The following is a 19,258-nucleotide window of genomic DNA, read 5'->3' as shown; positions in this document are numbered from 1 at the left end:
CAGAGCAACTCAACCCCAATATCTTGTTCCAATTACTGAAACTATTTTTCTTCTGAACATTTGTTTTTAAGAGAATGTTCAAACTCTAACCATTCTAAACCTAACCAATGCAATATGCTGATTAGCATTCACACTGTCGTGAACTTCATTGGATCCAAACCACAACGTGATACTGCACACCATTAAATACTTTTATCACCTTCCACCAAATTAATTTTCAATGTGCAGTATAAAAACAATACATTGCAAAAAGCCACATGATATCGTTTATATGCCACTCGTGGTATAACAACTCAAGTTATCATGTCAGCTTCTCAAAATATAAAGCATGTGCCACGGAATTTCATAAGTGTGTCCTCTCTACCTTCTGTCATAATATGAAACATAATTAGATTTGCCCAAGTTGGTCACCAAATTTTGCAAAGTCACTGTATCAATATTTCATATGCATAGCTAAAACATAACATAACATGCTAAAACACAGTAGCACAATATAGTGGAAAACTTTTATATGTACTGCATAAGAAATGACCAAAAAAACCTGCAAATCACCTTATTTGGATAGAAGAGATTAGATGTACCAATACTTACTGTATGATGAGCACAAGGTTGGTCTTGGCAACAAATTGCATGCAACCTGACTTTGCATTTAATTTGCTGATACAAAGGTACGATGATGGAAAGCACAACATAGCATGTTCACAACTGCCTGATTATCATCCGCTAACACAAAATAAAGGCACCATATAAAACACTAAAAAGGATATGAATGTATCAAAATTTTAATAGCGTATCTCCTCAGTGGATTCAAAGGGCCTAAAATGTACATGGCAGGTGTGGCACTAAATCGGAAGATAGCTTTTCCTCTGTTTAGTACTATAAAGGTCTGTGAGGAGAAAAAGAGGAAAAATGGTTACATAGATTGCAAACACAAAATGTTCAACACATTTTCATGCAGTAGGTAAGTCGGTAAATGTTACTTCAACGACAACTTGGGGAAAGTTGAAGAAAACATTCCTAGTGGCTAGTTTTGTGATACTTTCAATGCACTGCATCAAATAAACATTTTCAAAGAGAAGTAAGAAGCACTTGGGTGAATGTGACAAGGGAAAATGTCAAACTTGCATTGAGAATCACTTAACAAGTTACTACTAAGTTCACAAGGCTTAATGCACAGGAGCTGGGATTTCGGATATGAACAAAGATGGCCTTTAGTTCTGTACAGAAAAAGGTTGACAGAATCACAGACTCCTGCAGTTGAACTGCTGAGTAAGAAATTTATCGTACGAGCAGAGGGACACACACGTAACTCAGAAGTGACAGCAATGCAAACAGGTTGTGTAGGTGCCTTTCACACATGGAATAAATTCAAACAGAGAAAGATCATTTTTCTATCATACCACAATTGTATGTTCAGCTGTAGATAATGCTCATTTTTCCATCATTTTCTTAACTGTTAGAAGTTTCATGGTCAGCAACTTTATGTACAACATAAAGATTACAAGACAATGTACAAATGATGGAAACTATGTTTTTTTTTTAAATTCACTAACACGAACAGAACCCCACTGACTTTACAAAATAGTTTTGGATGAAAAAGGCCTTTCTAGACTTTTGATCTCATCCTTCCAGAATATTAATCTTACTGTCTCCCCATTACAGTATCTTACTGTTTTTTCAAATGAGCCTGATATCTTGGCTTCGAGTACCCTTCCTGCCAATCTGTTCCCATCGTTGCTCACCTTCTGTGTAAAGCCTTCACACACACAATTGTGGTATCAACTATGACACATATCTTGATAAAGGTCTGCTGAATTCTTGTGTTTACACAGTTGTGATACCTTATTAAGGACGTAAATGAACATTTCCACATTAAATTTGGACTAATCAGTCTCTGTTAGTTAGAAAGTTGAGTGATCTTTATGGGATTGAGCAGGATTAATTTACACTTGGAAGTGACAGGCAATGTTCCACAGTTTTTCTGCAAAAAGTTTCAATGACATCGGCTTAAACAAGTTCACAGCCCTTTTTTTCAGGTTTTTTTTTTTGGTCATGTTGTTGTGCCCAACATAGCAAAGAATGTTCGTGGTGGGGAGTATGGAACACCTCTTTTGAAACATTCAGTGCCAGCATCAATCATTTACAGATCAGGTATGCACACCCAAACACAGAGCAAAGCTTCCTTTACCCTGCTGAAACCTCAGAAGAGCACCCGCTCCTGCGCCAGCGTGCATTTAAGATACCCACTACAGTGCATCTTATGACCAGTGACTTGACTGTGCCAATTAGGGCCAAATTGGGGAGGCTTTTATGCTATGGGCACATGTCTATGAGGAACTGGGTTGAATCTGTCCAATCTGCTGTATCTTTAGACATTTTCCCGCCACAGGTGTAAAATAGTTAGAATAATTCAGTTCATTTCCAGGATATTAAGATAATCCAAGTGTTAACATGGCTGGAAACATGCAGCCATGAATTGTTAGCCATTTGAAAAATACAGCACATGAAGTCAATCAACATTTGCAATTTGAAATGGCTATCTTCTATACGTTTTCACGTCATTAGGAGCCGGTCCAAAGTCAGAAAAGTATTTATAAAAGCAGCCAGATGAAAACTTTTGAATTTGCTCATATTGAAGCCAAATTGTGATGGAGCTGGTTCAGCAGCCTTTATCATTCTGGTACAGTATTTCATCAAAATAATATCATGGGCAGTTAAAGTGGTTTAATATAATTACTTACATCTTTATATGCATTGCTTTAGTTACCTTGAAATCCGCAGTTGTGCTTCAGGGTGACCACTCGTCAGGCTCTGAACTGGTCAGTCCATTTTTGGTTGGGGGTGGGGGTGTGTCGGGGGGTGGGGGGTTGGGGGGGGGGGGGCGGGGGGAAGAGTGGGCTAGTCACCCAATAATTTTGCGAAATACTAAACAGCAACAGTCCATTTTTCCGATGCTGCACTTGGAAGGTTAATGACACATGTGCAATAGCGAACTGTTTTTGCATTTGCGCATAGGCAGCAGGCCATTCCAAGTTTGCACGTGATCACAGCTCTTATGCGCATAGTTTTTAAAAAAAAACCTCTCCCATCTAGTTTTAAACTGGGCGAAAGATGGCTCACCATCTTGGGTCTAAAAGCAGCACTGCTCGCAATCACCTATCTGGTACAAGAGAGCACAATATATGACATGATATTGGCTTGCCACCTATTTTCAGCTACAGTTCAATTTGTGAGTGATATGTGTCAAATTCTAAAGTAAAATCCAGAAACCAAAAACTCTTTTGTGGCCCAGATTGTGGAAGTGTCAGTTATTAAGGTTTTCATTGAAATTTCATTAGCAGTAAAGCAAACCTCAATCTCAAGCCAAGAGCCCCCTGTCTGCCCTCCCAACCTTCCTGTGCTGAGGTGGCACCACACTGCTTATTTTTAAAGTTCGCTGCCACTGACAGACACAACATGTATTAAATATTGGTCAATTTTGCATATGTCAAAAAGAAAAATCTCTTTTGCAAACATCATTGCCAAGTGCCAATTGCCAGCCATTCTTGAACAGCACAGCAGCCCAAATACAATGGCAATGTCGTCATTAGGAACATGTTAACTTTTAGATATTACAGATCAATTAAAAAGTAATGTGGCATGTCAAATTACCCTTTGCAATGTCAGAAGCACTGGCTATTATTATGACATGTTACCCCAGAAGAGCAACACCTAAAAGTTGGCACTGGTGACTGGCAATTGTTAAATAAACTGTTCCACAAAGGCTACAGCAAACACATAACATTGCTTTTTAGACACTGTATCCCAATACTCTATTTAAAGGATAAAATAATGATAAATAGCAACCTGTCAGCAAATACTTCCAGAAATCCTTCCAACATAGAAAAAGCTTGATCCTTGATAGGTGTTTCTTCTCTCACCTGTAGCATCCTAACTCTTCTCTTTATTAATGCTACTATAAGACATTATTCAGAGTTATTAAATAGTTTTCTTTCCTAAGATTCAAGTGCACAACTACCTTACACATGCCTCCCCCCCACTGCAATCCTCAGTCAACTCTTACACATTCATTATCAGGATGTCAAAACCGCAGAACTCTGGTCTGCCCTCAGTCTTCTCTTCCCCGTACTCTTTACGAGATTTCAAAACCCAAACTAAATATTACTTAAGTACTATGTTTTAATTTGGACTATCTTTTCTCCTTTTTGTAATCCCAACCTTGTTGCTATCTTAGCAATAAACCCTTCAGTTTGACTTCTTCACTGTACATGAAGTTTCACTAATGTCACACTACTCATATAAATTCAGATTTTTTGGCGGGGGGGGAAGGAGAAGGCAATACTCGTTTCCGCGTGAACAGCCAATGCACAACATAGCGCCACACTCTCAATGCGCAAGAGAATTCAATTAGCATTTAATGCAATTCATTTTTCACAAGAGGGTTTCAGGTTCTGAAAAGCCAGGAAACCAAGGATGTTGCATACACTGATTGCAGAGCATTAATGATATCATATCTCAGGGTGTAGAAAAGACTTGCATTTATATCACATCTTAGCACACAGTAACATTGAAGTGCATTATATAGGTGAAGGCAGCAGCCATTTTGCGCATTGCAAGTTCTTGTAAACAGCAGCGACCAATTAGTCTGTTTTTGGTGGTGTTGAGGAATGTTGGCCCACAAATTCCCTGCTGTTTTCAAATAGTGCCATGGGCCCTTTAATGCCCACCTGAACCACAAGCAAATGGGGGTCTTGGTTTAACACTTTATCCAACAGTTAGCATATCTGACAGTGCTGCACTTCCTCAGTACTGCACTAAAGTGTCAGTTTAGATTATATGTTCACGGCCTAGAGAGGGACTTGAATTGACAATTCTGATTCAGAGGCAAAGTGCTATCCACTGAGCCAAGCTGAATGATTGATATTTTCAAGGTCACCTTTAACCTGAATGCACAGTTGAAAAAGACAGAGTGAAATGCTCTATATAGGGAAAATAGGCTCAGTTTTGAATTTTTAAAATCCTTTGCCGAGTGGTTCAGTTGGTAAGTACACTGCTCTTTGTTGTACTGAGCCCATATAAACCAGAATCATCCCAGGTTGGATTGCCCAACCTTTTCTGAATCAGTTCCTCTCAGCAGAACTACGACAAGCACCATCGTACAGGGTTCCTGTGGGAATATTTGTTGCCTATACGCTGCTGTATGTGAATGTTGAGGCAGGATCAGGCTCAACCAAGATGATGCCCTTCACCCACCTCAGTAGCCTACCCAACTCTTAAGAGTGGTGATGTGGGCCAGGTACTGGGGAGGTTGGCAACTCCTATGACTGTACCCAGCATAAGTCGGCACCTTTGAAAGAGGTGGCAAGAAAAGGAGAGAGGCTGGCAAACAGACAAAATAAATCATTCGTGAATTAATGGTCATCCTCACTTATTTAATGAGTGTGATCTCACCATTTAATATGTAGGATTCAGCTTGTACAGTGAGAATTTTGGAATCATTAATTTTATTACATTTTCCTTTGAAACTTATAGAAACACCTGAATCCCATCATAGAAACATAGAAACATAGAAAGTAGGAGCAGGAGTAGGTCATTCAGCCCTTCGAGCCTGCTCCACCATTCAATATGATCATGGCTGATCCTCTATCTTAACACCATACTCCCGCTCTCTCCCCAGACCCCCTGACGCCTTTAGAGTCCAGAAATCTATCTATTTCCTTCTTAAATATATTGGGTGACTTGGCCTCCACAGCCTTCTGTGGTAGAGAATTCCACAGGTTCACCACTCTCTGAATAAAAAAGTTTCTCCTTATCTCAGTCCTAAATGGCCTACCCCGTATCCTGAGACTGTGACCCCTTGTTCTAAACCCCTGCAGCCAGAGGAAACAGCATCCCTGCATCCAGTCTGTCCAGCCCTGTCAGAATTTTATATGTTTCAACGGGATTACAGAGCTGCAGAAATGTCAGACCTGACTCCAATCTTGACCTTACCTACATTGTTTGGGATCAAGGATTTAAATATGGGTGCACTGCTCGATACAAAATGGTTAATTTCTACAACTTCCTGTTACTTACACAGTCAATTTGGCTTCACATGGTTTCAATCACAAGAAAAAAAAATGAATGAATTATTCATAAACTGTGTACCCTCATGAATCAATGTGACCCTTGATGTTAAATTATTGTGGGCTTCAGGTAGACTTGTGCTTCCCCCCATGAACAGTAAGCACTCCTTGCTACGCTTTCTGGAACAATGGCAGAAAAGGCAAGATCCTCAAACCATCTTTTGAGAAAGTACCGATCACATTTTGTGCAAGTCAGAACGTTTCACTGATAATGCAAGCCTGCTTCCCCTTGTGACTTAGGGTATCCTACCCAACTTACACAGTCCAGAAAGGTCTGCAATGAATTATCTGATCTCAATCAAAACCATGGTGACATTACAAATGACAACAACTACCCTGGGGTAGGGAGGAAGAGGCAAAAAAAAAAAGAAAACAGGTAGCATTCTCAGTCCTAATAGCCACTCGGTGATCTTTGTTCAGAGTGTGTGTTGATGTGTGTGCCAGATCAGGACATAATTAAAAACAGCCTGCGTCACTTACCAACTAGGCTCACACATCAACAGCTTTGAGGGCAAGGTACTGGAAGTAAGGAGGAACCCATGCCACTGTACCCTAAGAATAAAAATTGGCAGGAAGGGCATCTAACCCTCAGCTCTTTGCCAATTATCCTCCCGTCAGCCTACGGGCTGGAATTGAAAGTGCTGGTCGGCTAAAAAATTGCCTTCCTCCCATTGCTGTGACTGCAGTGTAGTTTTCACAGTGAAGGTATTGACAGTGTGCAGGTTCTGGGTAGAAATCCTCAATCTGCCATGGGTGAAGAACAGAGCATAAGTCATCCTTCCCTGAGTCTGAAATCCATCATGAAAAGAAATGCAATGCCAGGAAAAGAAACATCTTGCAGATCCTTGTTCCCTTGCCATGTGACGAGAAAAAGTGATATTTAGGGACCATGACAACATCACCATGATAGCTTTACAATCTAAATTGAGATTTTCATCCTCGGAGGATATTGAGAGCTTATTTTCACAAAATAATAAAATATGATGATTTGGATATTCGTAAGGGGAGAGAAGAAATCAATTTATTTTTTAAATTCACAAACATATGTGAATTTGAAAAGGAAATTAATTCAGCTATTAAGCATTTAATGTAGAAAAACACTTCTCAAGCTTCTTCACAGATGCAAGATCAAAACTCTGGATGCTGGTTTAAAAGAGGAGATATCAGGAGACATTTGGTCAAAGTCATGAATTTTAAGGATGACCTTAAAGGATGTTTATAACAGATGGGTTCAGGCAAGGAATTCTAAAGTCTGGGGCTGGGGCAGCATAAGGCAGGATTGCCAATGATGTGGCAAAAGGGAGGGGAGGGGAGGGGAGGGGAGGGGTCAAAGAAGGAGGCTGGAGTCAGAGGACCAGGGAGTTCATGGGGTTTTGAAGGGCGAGGGGGCTGGTTAGTCTGACAGGGAAAGGGATTTAAACACAGGGATCAGAAGTTGAAATTTGAGGCCTTGGTAGATCAGAAGCCAATGTAGGTTAGCGTGAAAAGGGGTGCTAAGTGAGCGGGACATAATGTATGCTCGGATATGGGCACAGCTTTGCATGCTTCAGTTTTCAGATCTGAATCTTGATCTCAGCCAATTCTTTCAATTGTATATTAGAAGTTACCCCCAATACTAATCAGTATCTTTGAATTCATAGTTTATTTGAGGAGAGAAAATATTTAAAGAGGGTGCAAGAACAGAGAGACTTGGGGGCATTTGCGCACAAATCTTTGAAGGTGGCAGGACAGATTAATAAAGCAATATGGGATCCTGGGCTGTATGCCTGACAGCAAATGTGTATTGTAAATATCAAGAGTATTACAATTGTATAGAGGCACCTAAGTGTTGCTGTATATTCTGTATGGAGACAAGTTGAATTTTATTGGACTTTGTGTAATTTTTCAAGTTGAAATGTTTTGTAATGTACTTGTACAAATTTTATGATTAAAGTATAAATTTGAAAATAAATTTCCTGGGCTTTACAGAGGCAGAGCACAAAGGTTATGCTAACCCTCTCTAAAACACTAGTTCTGTACAAGCTGAAGTATTGTATCCAATTCTGGGCACTGCTTTAGGAAGAATGTTAAAGGCTTTGGAAGGGGTACAGAGAGATTTACTGGAATGGTTCGAGGGATGAGGGATTACAGTTACACAGATAGACTAGGGAAGCTCCGGTTAAACTCAGAGCAGAGGTGGCTAAACCAAGTTGCTTAAATAATGTGAATAAAATTCTCATGAGGATAGTTTTATAGCTTGCAGAGGATCTGAAAGCAAATACACCAAATATACAATGGGCAGTTGAAAAACTTCACACAGCACTAAACAGACTACATTGATTCCCCAGATGCAGACAGCATCGTGGGCCACTAGCTGCACAGCTCACATGGCGCTCGGTAATGATATCAATGTGGAAACCGCGCGGGTAGCAACCCGCTACACTGTTTCCCCAAGGGAATCGGTGCAGCCGACATAACGCCACTATGCAAACAAACTTTCCCCTTTCCCCACAAGTGAATAACTTGCCAATATGTGAAGTAAACTGGTGTTGTTTGACAATGCACCACAAGATGTCAGCAGTACATTTAACACATGCTCCAGGCCATCTCCACCAAAAACATTGCACCACCGAATTGCTCGCCAATGAGACCATGAGAAAGTCTTCCACCTGCACTGCACCAGGGCTAGTGCTGTATTCATCACAACAGAAGCTCAATCCCAAATTCTTAATAACTGTTCAATGCGTCATCCTTACATGAAGGCACCATTGAACATTCCCCCAATAGTTCAATTATGCTTTCACGTTGAAAGTCAAATGAATGTTCATGGGATGTCACAAATGTCATATTTTCCCTTCAGAAATAACTACTAGCTCTGAATGATTCAAAAAATATTCAAGTATCCGAGATATCAAAAATGCAAACATATTCCAACTCTTGACAGCAGAGACTCCACCAAGCCATGGCTCTGAGTCAAGACCTCAGTTGATCATGTGACTTTACAGTATAATCCCAAGCTTCAACTTTCACAATACTTCAAGCCATGTTTTAAGCAAATAATACATGGAGAAAAAATGTTCATTAATAACCGTCACTTCCAATGGTCCAAATCTAGACTTAGCCACCAAGCATGGGGAGACAAAGTGTCAGGGAGGCAATGAAGATCTAACAACACCACACATCTCCCAGGACAGTGGCCTTCTCATCACTGGCCTTTGGCTACCATTACTCGAGAGACACTCTGCCATCCATTCTGCACAGCAGATCAATCAACAGCAAGTATGTTAACTTGTACTGACTTCTTCTTTATTTATACTTTCATGGGATGTGGGTGTCGATAGTAAGGCCAGTATGTGTTGCCCATCCCTAATTGCCCTTGAATAGAGTGGTTTGCTAGGCATTTCAGAGGGCAGTTAAGAGTCAACCACATTGCTGTGGGTCTAGAGCCACAGGTAGGCCAGACCAGGTAAGGATGGCAGATTTCCTTCCCTAAAGGGCATTTGTGAACCAGATGGGTTTTTATGACAATCGATAATAGGTTCATGGTCACCATAACTGAGACTAGTTTCAATTCCAGAATTATTAATTGAATTTAAATTCTACCAGCTGCTGTGGTGGGATTTGAATCTTTGTTCCCAGAGCATTATTCTGGACCTCTGGAAGCTAGTCCAATGACATTACCAAATACCACTGTCTCACAAATAACCTAACCAATCAGCAGTAAGATCTCACCCATATTCCCATCTTCTACTCTATATAACTAACTCTTTCACCTATTCTTGTTATTCCTCCAGATGCTGGGCAGAGTACACTGTCTGAAGCATCAAAGCTTACCAGTTCTTCTGAGGAACTCTTCTAAAGTAACAACTGTTCTTTTTAGAGCAAATTTTACATGATGTAACTGTAAAAATAGTCTCACTGAATGATACACTGAGAATGAATGGGATTAATTGGCAGAAATCTCTGTGCATGTTCACATACACTAATTTTCACTCTCCACCAATGTTGGTTAATGGTTTATCATCCAAGTGTGTAGAATATGGTGATGATAGCAATCACCTCCAATGTAGTGCTAGGAAGGAGTGGAAAATGCATTAAAATCATTTAATGTGGCAATAAAGGGACACCACTCACCAATTGGAAGAGCTGCAGCATTTCCTTTTAACAGTGGAATCTAAGAGTCATGCATGCAATCTTAGGCAGCACCCACTGCTCACTTGTAAGTATTTTAACACTTTAAAAAATGCCTTGGAAGTGTAGTATGTTGGTACAACACACAAATATGAGAATATTAAAAAATAGGAGCAGGAATAGGCCATTTGGCCTATTGATCTTGCCCCATTCAACAAAACATAGCTGATCTTCTACCTCAACTCCACTTTCCCACACTGCCCCCATGTCCCTTAATACTCAAAAGCCTAACAACCTCTGACTTAAATATATTCAATGACTGGTTATCTATAGCTCTATGGAGTACAGAATTCCAAAGATTCACAACACTTTGAGTGAAGAAATTGCTCCTCATCTCAGTCTTATATGGCTGACCCATTATTCTAAGGCTGTGACACTGTGTTCTAGCTTCCCCAGCCAGGGGAAACATTTTTTCAGCAACTACCCTGAATAATTTTATACATTTCAATGGGATCACCTCTCAATCTTCTAAATTCCAGGGAATATCAGCCTAGTCTACTCAATCTCTCCTCATAGGATGATCCCTTCATCCCAGGGACCAGTATAATGATCCTACGTTGCACTCCCTCTAGAGTAAGTATGTCATTCTTTCAGCAAGGTGACCAAAACTGCACACAGTAATCCAAGTGTGGCCTCAACAATGACCTAAATAATTGTGGTAAGACTTCTTTACTCTTGTACTCCAATCCCTTTGTAACAAAAATGCCATACCATCGCTGAAACCCCACTATCAACATCCTGGGGGTTACCATTGACTAGAAACTGAACTGGACCAGCTATTATTAAAGACGTTACAGCAGGGCACTTGGATAAGCTCAAGGTCATCAGGCAGTGTCAACATGCTTTTGTGAAAGGGAAATTATGTTTAACCAATTTATTGGACATTTTTGAGGAAGTAACATGTGCTGTGGATAAAGGGGAACCATTGGATGTACTGTACTTAAATTTCCAGAAGGCATTTGTTAAGGTGCCACGTCAAAGGTTATTGTGGAAAATAAAAGCTAATGGTATAGGGGGTAACATATTGGTATGGATAGAAGATTGGCCGGCTAACAGGAAGCAGAGAGTAGGCATAAATGGGTCTTTTTCAGGATGGCAAGATGTAACAGGCATGCCACAGGGATCAGTGCTGAGACCTCAACTGTTTAAAATTTATATAAATGACTTGGATGAAGAGATGGTTACCAAATTTGCTGATGACACCAAGACAGGTAGGAAAGTAAATTATGAAGAGGGCTACAAACAGATATAGATAGGTTAAGTGAGTGGGCAAAGATCTGGCAGATGGAGTTTAATATGGGAAATGTGAAATTGTTCATTTGGCAGGAAGAATAAAAGAAGCATATTATCTAAATGGTGAGAGATTGCAGAGCTTGGAGGAGCAGAGGGATCTGGGTGTCCTAATGCATGAATCACAAAAGGTTAGTATGCAAGTACAGCAAGTAATTAGGAAAGCTAATAGAATCTTATCATTTTATGTGAGGGGAATTGAATTCAAAAGTAGGGAGGTTATGCTTCAGGTGCACAGGGCTTTGATGAGACCACATCTGGAGTATTGCGTACAGTATTGGTCACCTTATTTAAGGAAAGATGTAAATGCATTGAAAGCAGTTCAGAGAAGGTTTACCAGACTAATACCTGGAATGGGTGGGTTGTCTTATGAGGAAAGGTTGGACTGACTAGGCTGTATCCGCTGGAGTTTAGAAGAGTAAGAGGCAACTAGATTGAAATCCTGAGGGGACTTGACAGGGTGATGTGGAGAGGGTGTTTCTTCTTGTGGAAGAATCTAGAACTAGGGGTCACTGTTTAAAAATAAGGGATCACCCATTCAAAACAGATGAAGCAAAATTTATTCACTCAGAGGGTTGTGAGTCTTTGAAACTCTCTTCCAGAAAAGGTGGCGGAAGCAGAGTCATTGAATATTTTTAAGGCAGAGATGGATGGATTCTCGGTAAGCAAGGGGGTGAAAGGTTATGTAGGTGGGATGCAGATTTTGGGTTACTATCAGATCAGCCAAGATCTTATTAAATGGCGGAGAAGGCTCGAGGGGCTGAATGGCCTACTCCTGCTCCTTGTTCACATGCACGTTGCAGGCACTATACGTGCATCATAGGAGGGAAACTCAAAGATAACCACCCAGGACTACTTCTGTAGTTTACCTAGTGGCTGATTTCAAAGTGGCATTAGCAGGAGTCACCTCTCCACTCACTTCCCAGTCAATTGTATCACCTTTGACTGAGTTTCTGACCCCCACACCCTTTCCCCTCGCTCACTTCCATCTTCACAACATTCGCTGCCTTTGCCCCTATCCCAGCCACTTTGCTGCTGAAACATTTTTTTTTTATATGTATCTTTCTTAGCTCCTGCTTCAAACATTCCTCGGCTTGCACGGCTGACCTCCCTCTACCGCCCCTCCAACCAATCAACTGCAACGTGTCCAAAACTCTGTTGCACACATCGTGTCCCACACTAAAGCCTACCCACCTATCCCCAACTCCTCATTGATGTGCACAGGTTTTACGTCCCCCAACGCATCAAGAGATTTAAAATCTTCATTCTTGCCTTGAAATCCTTCTGTGGCTTTACTGCACCCTATTTCTGCCCTGGGTGGCCCTTTTGAACAAATATTGGCCTAGAAATCGGATTGTGCCGAGGAAAGGGGGGGGGGGGGGGTGGTTGGAGTGGAATGGGGGAGGTGGGGGAGAAATGTGACTACGAGATAGGGACTTCCTGCACCAGCTTATGTAATAGCTTTATTCCAATGCACTTCACATTAAACATGAGGAAAATGGATACTGAGGCAAGAAAGTAGAGAGTGGGAGGTTGAATGAAAAAGAGCGATACATTCTCACTGTACAAACTGTACAAAGTCTGGAAAAATTGCCAAAGGAGAGAGCAAGCAGGCCTCAAGGTTCTCTGATGCTGCACTGGAGGCCTTGGTGCAGCAGTGGAGAGGAAGGAACACCCTCTTCCACCCATTACCTCCCCACATGGGCCAGGAAACCCTCCAGGCTTTGACTCAGGAGGCAGTTGGAGAAGATGACTGAGCGCATCAATATCATGAGCATTGCCCCAAGAATGTGGCAGCAATGCATGAAGAAAAATCAATGATCTAACCAGAGTTCTTAAGGTAAGACCACTGAAATACTTTCTCATCACAGCTCATCGCCTCATTAATTACAAACCCACAGCACTTTCAACATTACCCTCCCCCAATTACCTGGCAATTGCTGCATGGCACCTCTTCATGCTCACACACTCACCACTATCACACTATCACAATGCTCACTTACTCACATCTTGCTCGCACTGTCAGCTATTCAATCATGATAGCCATATTCTCCAATCTCCTCACCTGACTTTTACAAACACACTTCACTCTTTCTTGCAGCAGGTTGTACACAACAGCAGGCAACAGGCTGTCATCGGAGGACAACAAGCCTATTTGCACACCACCTCCTTCCCTCTTGAAGAGAGGGTCCTAGCTGTAATGGAAGGGGGCAGAGTGAAGATTGTGGCAACACTAGAAAAGTGGTCATGTAAGGTTTCTTTATGCCTAATCCTCTTTGTACCTCTTGACTCCTCATCCTACACACACTGCATAACAAGCTGCAGATGCATTCAACATCCACTTCTCTCTCTGCTCTCCTTCACACCACAAGCTAACCCTTGTCCCTCTCTCTCAATTCAGCTGTTGAGTAAGTCAACACCCCACAGCCAGTGGACGAAGAGCAATGCAGTGTTTACGAAGGTGCACCATCACTTAGTCTGACTCTTGCAAGCACCAGCTCTGACACTGACACCATGCATACCTTAGAGGCTAGGCTAGCGGAGGGGCCTGCATGGGATGACTCACAAGGCATGTCTGCAGCTAGACTGAGGCAAAAACGCAGCAATAGTGCAAAACTCTGCGTAGACAAAGTGAACTTTCTAGTGTGACAGCAAAAAAATGCCTGCAAGTCAAACAGTAGCCAAAAATATCTTTTTATTACCACATAACTTTAAACAATGCTGATGAGGGGGGCTTCATGACAGTTAGTGTCACATTGTGCGAAGCAGGGTCTGCACATGGTGAGTGAAGCACTGAGGCAGCTCAAAAATGGAGAATGGGTGAAACCGCCAGAACTACCTTCACTACCAATATGCCAGGTGGTGCACTCTCTGTGCACACACTTCCTGCCCACCATTTTGTAAACATTGTAGGCTGCTTAGCTACAATGGCCAAATTTCTAGGCCATTATATAAATGCAAGTTGTTGTTGATGGTGTGGAGGCCAAGGAATAAGGGAGAGGAAAAAAGCAAAGTCATCACATCCTTATGGAACAAGACACACCCAAGACTGATGGAAGTTCATTTTCCAATACGACATATCCATTTGTTGACTGTCAACAAGCCTTAGTTCCTAACCTTCTGAAGACATTGAATCTTGCTGGGGTATGATACCCTCGGTGCTGCCCACCCTTTGGCACCTCACCCAAGTGTCTGTTACTCATGGATGACCCAAAGCAGTGAGTATTAAGAGAGGAGTCATGGATAGAATAACCAACTGTTGCTGTCCCTATTTTAGCAGCAGTTGATGGATAGCAATCACGAATAAGACTCCAGGCTGATATTCCTCTTCTTAGTTTAGTAATAACAACCTGGAGTTAGCAGAGGGGGTCAGACATTATGGCTTTCTGCGATTTTCACCCACTCCCACAAATTCCCAATGCTAGGTCCCTCGATCAGGCACTGAGTGCTTTTGAATGAGGGCCACTCCCCTGCTCTGGGAGCCCACAAGCAACCTTGACAAAGTTTATATTTTGGGTTTCCTGTATGGCGACTCCTCCGCCCTGCCACTTGCCACTGGTTAAATAACAGCAGCAGAACGAGACCCTTAAGTAGAAAGGTGTCCACAAGCCTTCCCGCCCCGAACTTAAATCTGCTGGAGGTGGGAAAGCAGCAGGGTCTCCACACTGCACCCTCCTCCCTGACTTAAATGCCCCCTTTCCCCCACGTCTAAACTCGCCTCCGGGAGGGGTGCCATTAATTTCCACACACCCTTTGGAAAGGGTGGGAGGTTGGTGATTGCGTGGGGCCTGTTTTTACTTGGTTATAGTTTGTTAGGCCTGGAGAAAACACTCCTGGCCCACAAGCAGTGCTGGGAAATGCCCTTGCCTTACGGATCCAATGCTTCTAGTCTCCTTTTAACTCTTGGGTTTTCCTGAGGCCCAACCAAATGAAAAATAGAAACCTTGTGAAAATGGAGGCTCCTTGAAAGGTTTCCTTAAAAGCCTTAAACGGTTTCTAACAATGACCTGTCTCCAGAGAGTGGATTGGTTGCCAACTCCCTCCTTTATTAAAGCTCAGTTCAAGGTGGTTTGGGTTCAGATTTGAATTGTTAACATTTTAACTTCCCATCTTAAGTAAGGCCACCTATTTTCAGGAGTTAAAGTTACCCCCCTATGCTCCTTCCCTTAAATCTCTTGAAGAACATCAAGTAGCACTGTTAATCTCTCTCAAACCCTTCTCAATAGTTTTTGAGCCAGCTCGGTTTTAGTGGGGCCATTTACCCCTGGGAACCAAATCCCTTTTCTGGGTTGGGGGGGCAGGAGGAGAGTTTCTTCATTTATAACCCTGTTTGAGGGTCATTGGTTTTGTTCATACTTCCTCGTGTTTTACTTGCTTACTTCAGCTTTCCTACCCATTTCATAATTTTTAAAATATCTCTCATTTCGGAGAAGGAATCGTCCCTTCAGAAACAGAGCACATCAACCAACAATTCTGTCCTGACACTGGAGACTATCTCCATTGAAACGTCAAATGAACACTTACGTGCAAAAAGCGCAAATGAATTGACAAAATTGGATAAAAACATTCACGGGTTCCAGTGCTGCTAACTAAAAAATTATGACTCGTGACGTTTCCATTCGGGGCTCCTTGTTTTTAGATTCTGTAGGATAAACGCTACTTTGAGGAAAAACATATACTTTTTACGAGACATCAAAAGCTATTCAAACAACTTATCGAAGGTAGAGGCATTAAATAAATGCAGATGCAATGTTTCAAAACCGGTAACTTCGGCACAGAGTCCCTGCTGGATTTTCGGATCCTAACGGTTTTTTCCGTTCGGGCTGGATCGGGTCAAAGGTCAATCGGACCCAGGCGAAGCGCGGGAAACGACCGGCGCGCGCAAAGTCGGCGTAGCACCACAGCACCGAGCCCGTCAAGTCCGTGAGTTATTTTACCACATAATAATAATAATTAAGATTCAAATGTCCGGTTTGCAGATAGACAGTCTACCTGTGATTAGTAATGCACGTGGATCTAACTCGTTCCAATAGCTTAGATCTGATATTAAAGATAAAGTGACAACAGCATAGCTCGGTAGGTGCATGGCTATTTATTGGTTGATGAGGTGGATGTAGTGATGTGCTTCAGGAAGTTATGTTGTGACCTCTCCTGTTCTCCATATACTTAATTTGAAGATGTGCATAGAGGGAATGATAGCAAACTGAGAGGCATATCAAACTCTGAGGAAGACTGAAGGGAGACATAGAGAGTACAGGTGAGTGGGCAGATAATGCAGTGCAGTACAGATAAATATTGAATATATTTTGGTAACTAGGGAACAGACTAGAAGTGCCAAGTGTAAATGGTATTAGAATGGAGGGACCAGAGATTGGTAGGGGAAGTTGGGGGCCAGAGGCAGATGTACAGATCTTCAAAAGCAGAAATGTAGGTGGAGGAAAAGCATTAAAAAGCCAATTTGGATTCTGGGTTTATGTAGGAATGTGGAATAGGAAAACAAGGAGGTAAACTGTACAAGACACTAGTTCAGCCACTGTTGAAAGATTACATGCAGTTTTAGGAATACTATTATAGGAATAATAAAGTCATGGGAAAGGTGCAACATGTCAAATCATCACTAGAATTTCACCAGGGATAAAAGAGCTGTGATGGCAGACTTTTCAAAAAAGAAAACTAGGACTGTATTCACTTGACTATAGATCTACCGTACTAGAAGTATTCAAAACATTTTATGCGGTCTAATAATGAAGGGTTGTTTTTAACCAGTGAATTGGTAATAAAAGGGCACAGAGTTGGGGTTAGTATTAGAAACACAAGGAATGGGAGGGAAGGATTAGAAGCAACTTTTTCATGCAAAGGGTTTAGAGGATGCAGAATGAATTACCAGAAGTTGGCTACTGAGGAACGGAGTCAATCACAACATATAAAACAATGAGATATACGCTTTGAGAAATAAAAGGTTGATGGAGAAGGTAGGGAAAGCTGGGGGAGGGGAAGAGAGACTTTGAGGTGCCCTCAAGTTGTGGATTGTGCAGATCCCTTTCTCTCCCTTCCTTCCTCCCTCCAATGACTGAGGTTGTCACATTCTATGACATGTTCTCTTCCATGTATCATAACAACGCAAGATCCAATTTTCCTTACTTATCACTGTGTTGCACTCTGCAGACAATTTCAACAATACAGCACCCCCAAAGCCTTTGACTGTGTTTATGCTGCAGACAAGCTCCAATTAAGTTAAAACTATAAATAAGTTTGACGGACATACAATTGAGACACTTTTGGAAACACTTGTGATTTCTTCTTAAAATTACATCTGGGTTTAGAATTGTTCACCAGTATTTGTCAGCTATCTTTTTAGCACTTTTTACACTACTTGGAGTCAATCATTATGCAACAGCCTTTATTAATAGGATATTGAATTACACTCAATGCCACGTACCACCATATGTATGTTCTTGACCTTGCTCTTCTGTAACACCAATTCACTCTCAGCAGAGGCCCTTACACCCCCACCTCCAAGAATTTTGAGCTTGGCACAATGCTGAGCACTTCCTCCTTTGCCTCTGCGTCCCCTCTGCGCCCCCCCCCCCCCGGCCACAGTGGACCCTTTCTCTGGAATTCTTGTTCCGCCTGGACCCCCCTTCCCTTTGGCCACTTACCCTCTCTAGATCTATTCATGGGAACTGTCAGCAAGGCATTAGCCATCTTGGTTTTACTTCTCCGCTCAATCACTCAAACCAGCCTCCCCCTGAACTTGCTGCACTCTGTTCTCTCAGATTGAACCCTAACAATGTCGTCAAACCTGCTGACAAGGGTGCTGCTGTTATTGTTTGGCAAACCTTGCAGAGGTTGATTGCTAGCTCCCTGACACTTCCTCCTACCTTCCCCTGGAGATGCCACCAATGAACATCAAACCATCATTCCCCAGATTGTCACGAACTTCATCTCCTCTGGAGACCTCTCGCAATGCATTTGACGTAACCTACTTTGCCTTCAGCAAGGCTTTTGATAAGGTCCCGCATGGGAGACTCTTAACGAAGGTAAGAGCCCATGGGATCCAAGGCATTTTGGCAACTTGGATCTAGAACTGGCCAAGTGGCAGAAAGCAGAGGGTGATGGTCGAGGAGTGTTTTTGTGACTGGATGCCTGTGTCCAGTGGAGTTCCACAGGGATCGGTGTTGGGTCCGATGAATGGTAGGGCCCTGGGAAGTACTGAGGATGAGAAGGACCTTGGTGTGCACGTCCACCGGACCGTTAAGGTAGCAGGGCAGGTAGATAAGGTGGTTAAGAAGGCATTTGGGATACTTGCCTTTATTAGCCGAGGCATAGAATATAAGAGCAGGGAGGTTATGCTGGAACTGTATAAAACATTGGTTAGACCACAGCTAGAGTATTGCGTGCAGTTCTAGAATCAGCATTATAGGAAGCATGTGATTGTACTAAAGCGGGTACAGAGGAGATTTACCAGATGTTGCCTGGGCTGGAGGATTTTAGTTATGAGGAGAGATTGGATAGACTGGGGTTATTTTCCTTGGAGCAGAAGAGTTTGAGGGGGTACATGATTGAGGTGTATAAAATTAAGGGGTATAGATAGGGTAGACAGGAAGGCACTTTTCCCCTTGGTGGAGGGATCAATAACCAGGGGGCATAGATTTAAGGTAAGGGGCAGGAGG

The 19,258-nt window shown here is 42.1% G+C and overlaps 1 protein-coding gene across 1 annotated transcript in view; it reads right to left on the bottom strand.

Moving 5' to 3' along the window:
• LOC121273208 (sodium channel protein type 8 subunit alpha-like) overlaps positions 1-19,258 on the bottom strand; it is a 228,576-nt gene that overhangs the window by 190,543 nt on the left and 18,775 nt on the right. The window contains exon 3 of the mRNA XM_041180199.1: positions 768-886. Coding sequence (XP_041036133.1) covers positions 768-886 — 119 coding nt within the window. The remainder of the gene's footprint in view (positions 1-767; positions 887-19,258) is intronic.

This window comes from Carcharodon carcharias, chromosome X, assembly GCF_017639515.1.
Source record: "Carcharodon carcharias isolate sCarCar2 chromosome X, sCarCar2.pri, whole genome shotgun sequence".
Taxonomy (NCBI): domain Eukaryota; kingdom Metazoa; phylum Chordata; class Chondrichthyes; order Lamniformes; family Lamnidae; genus Carcharodon; species Carcharodon carcharias.
The sequence above is the reverse complement of the archived record's forward strand: the minus strand, read 5'-3'. Positions and strand labels throughout refer to the sequence as shown.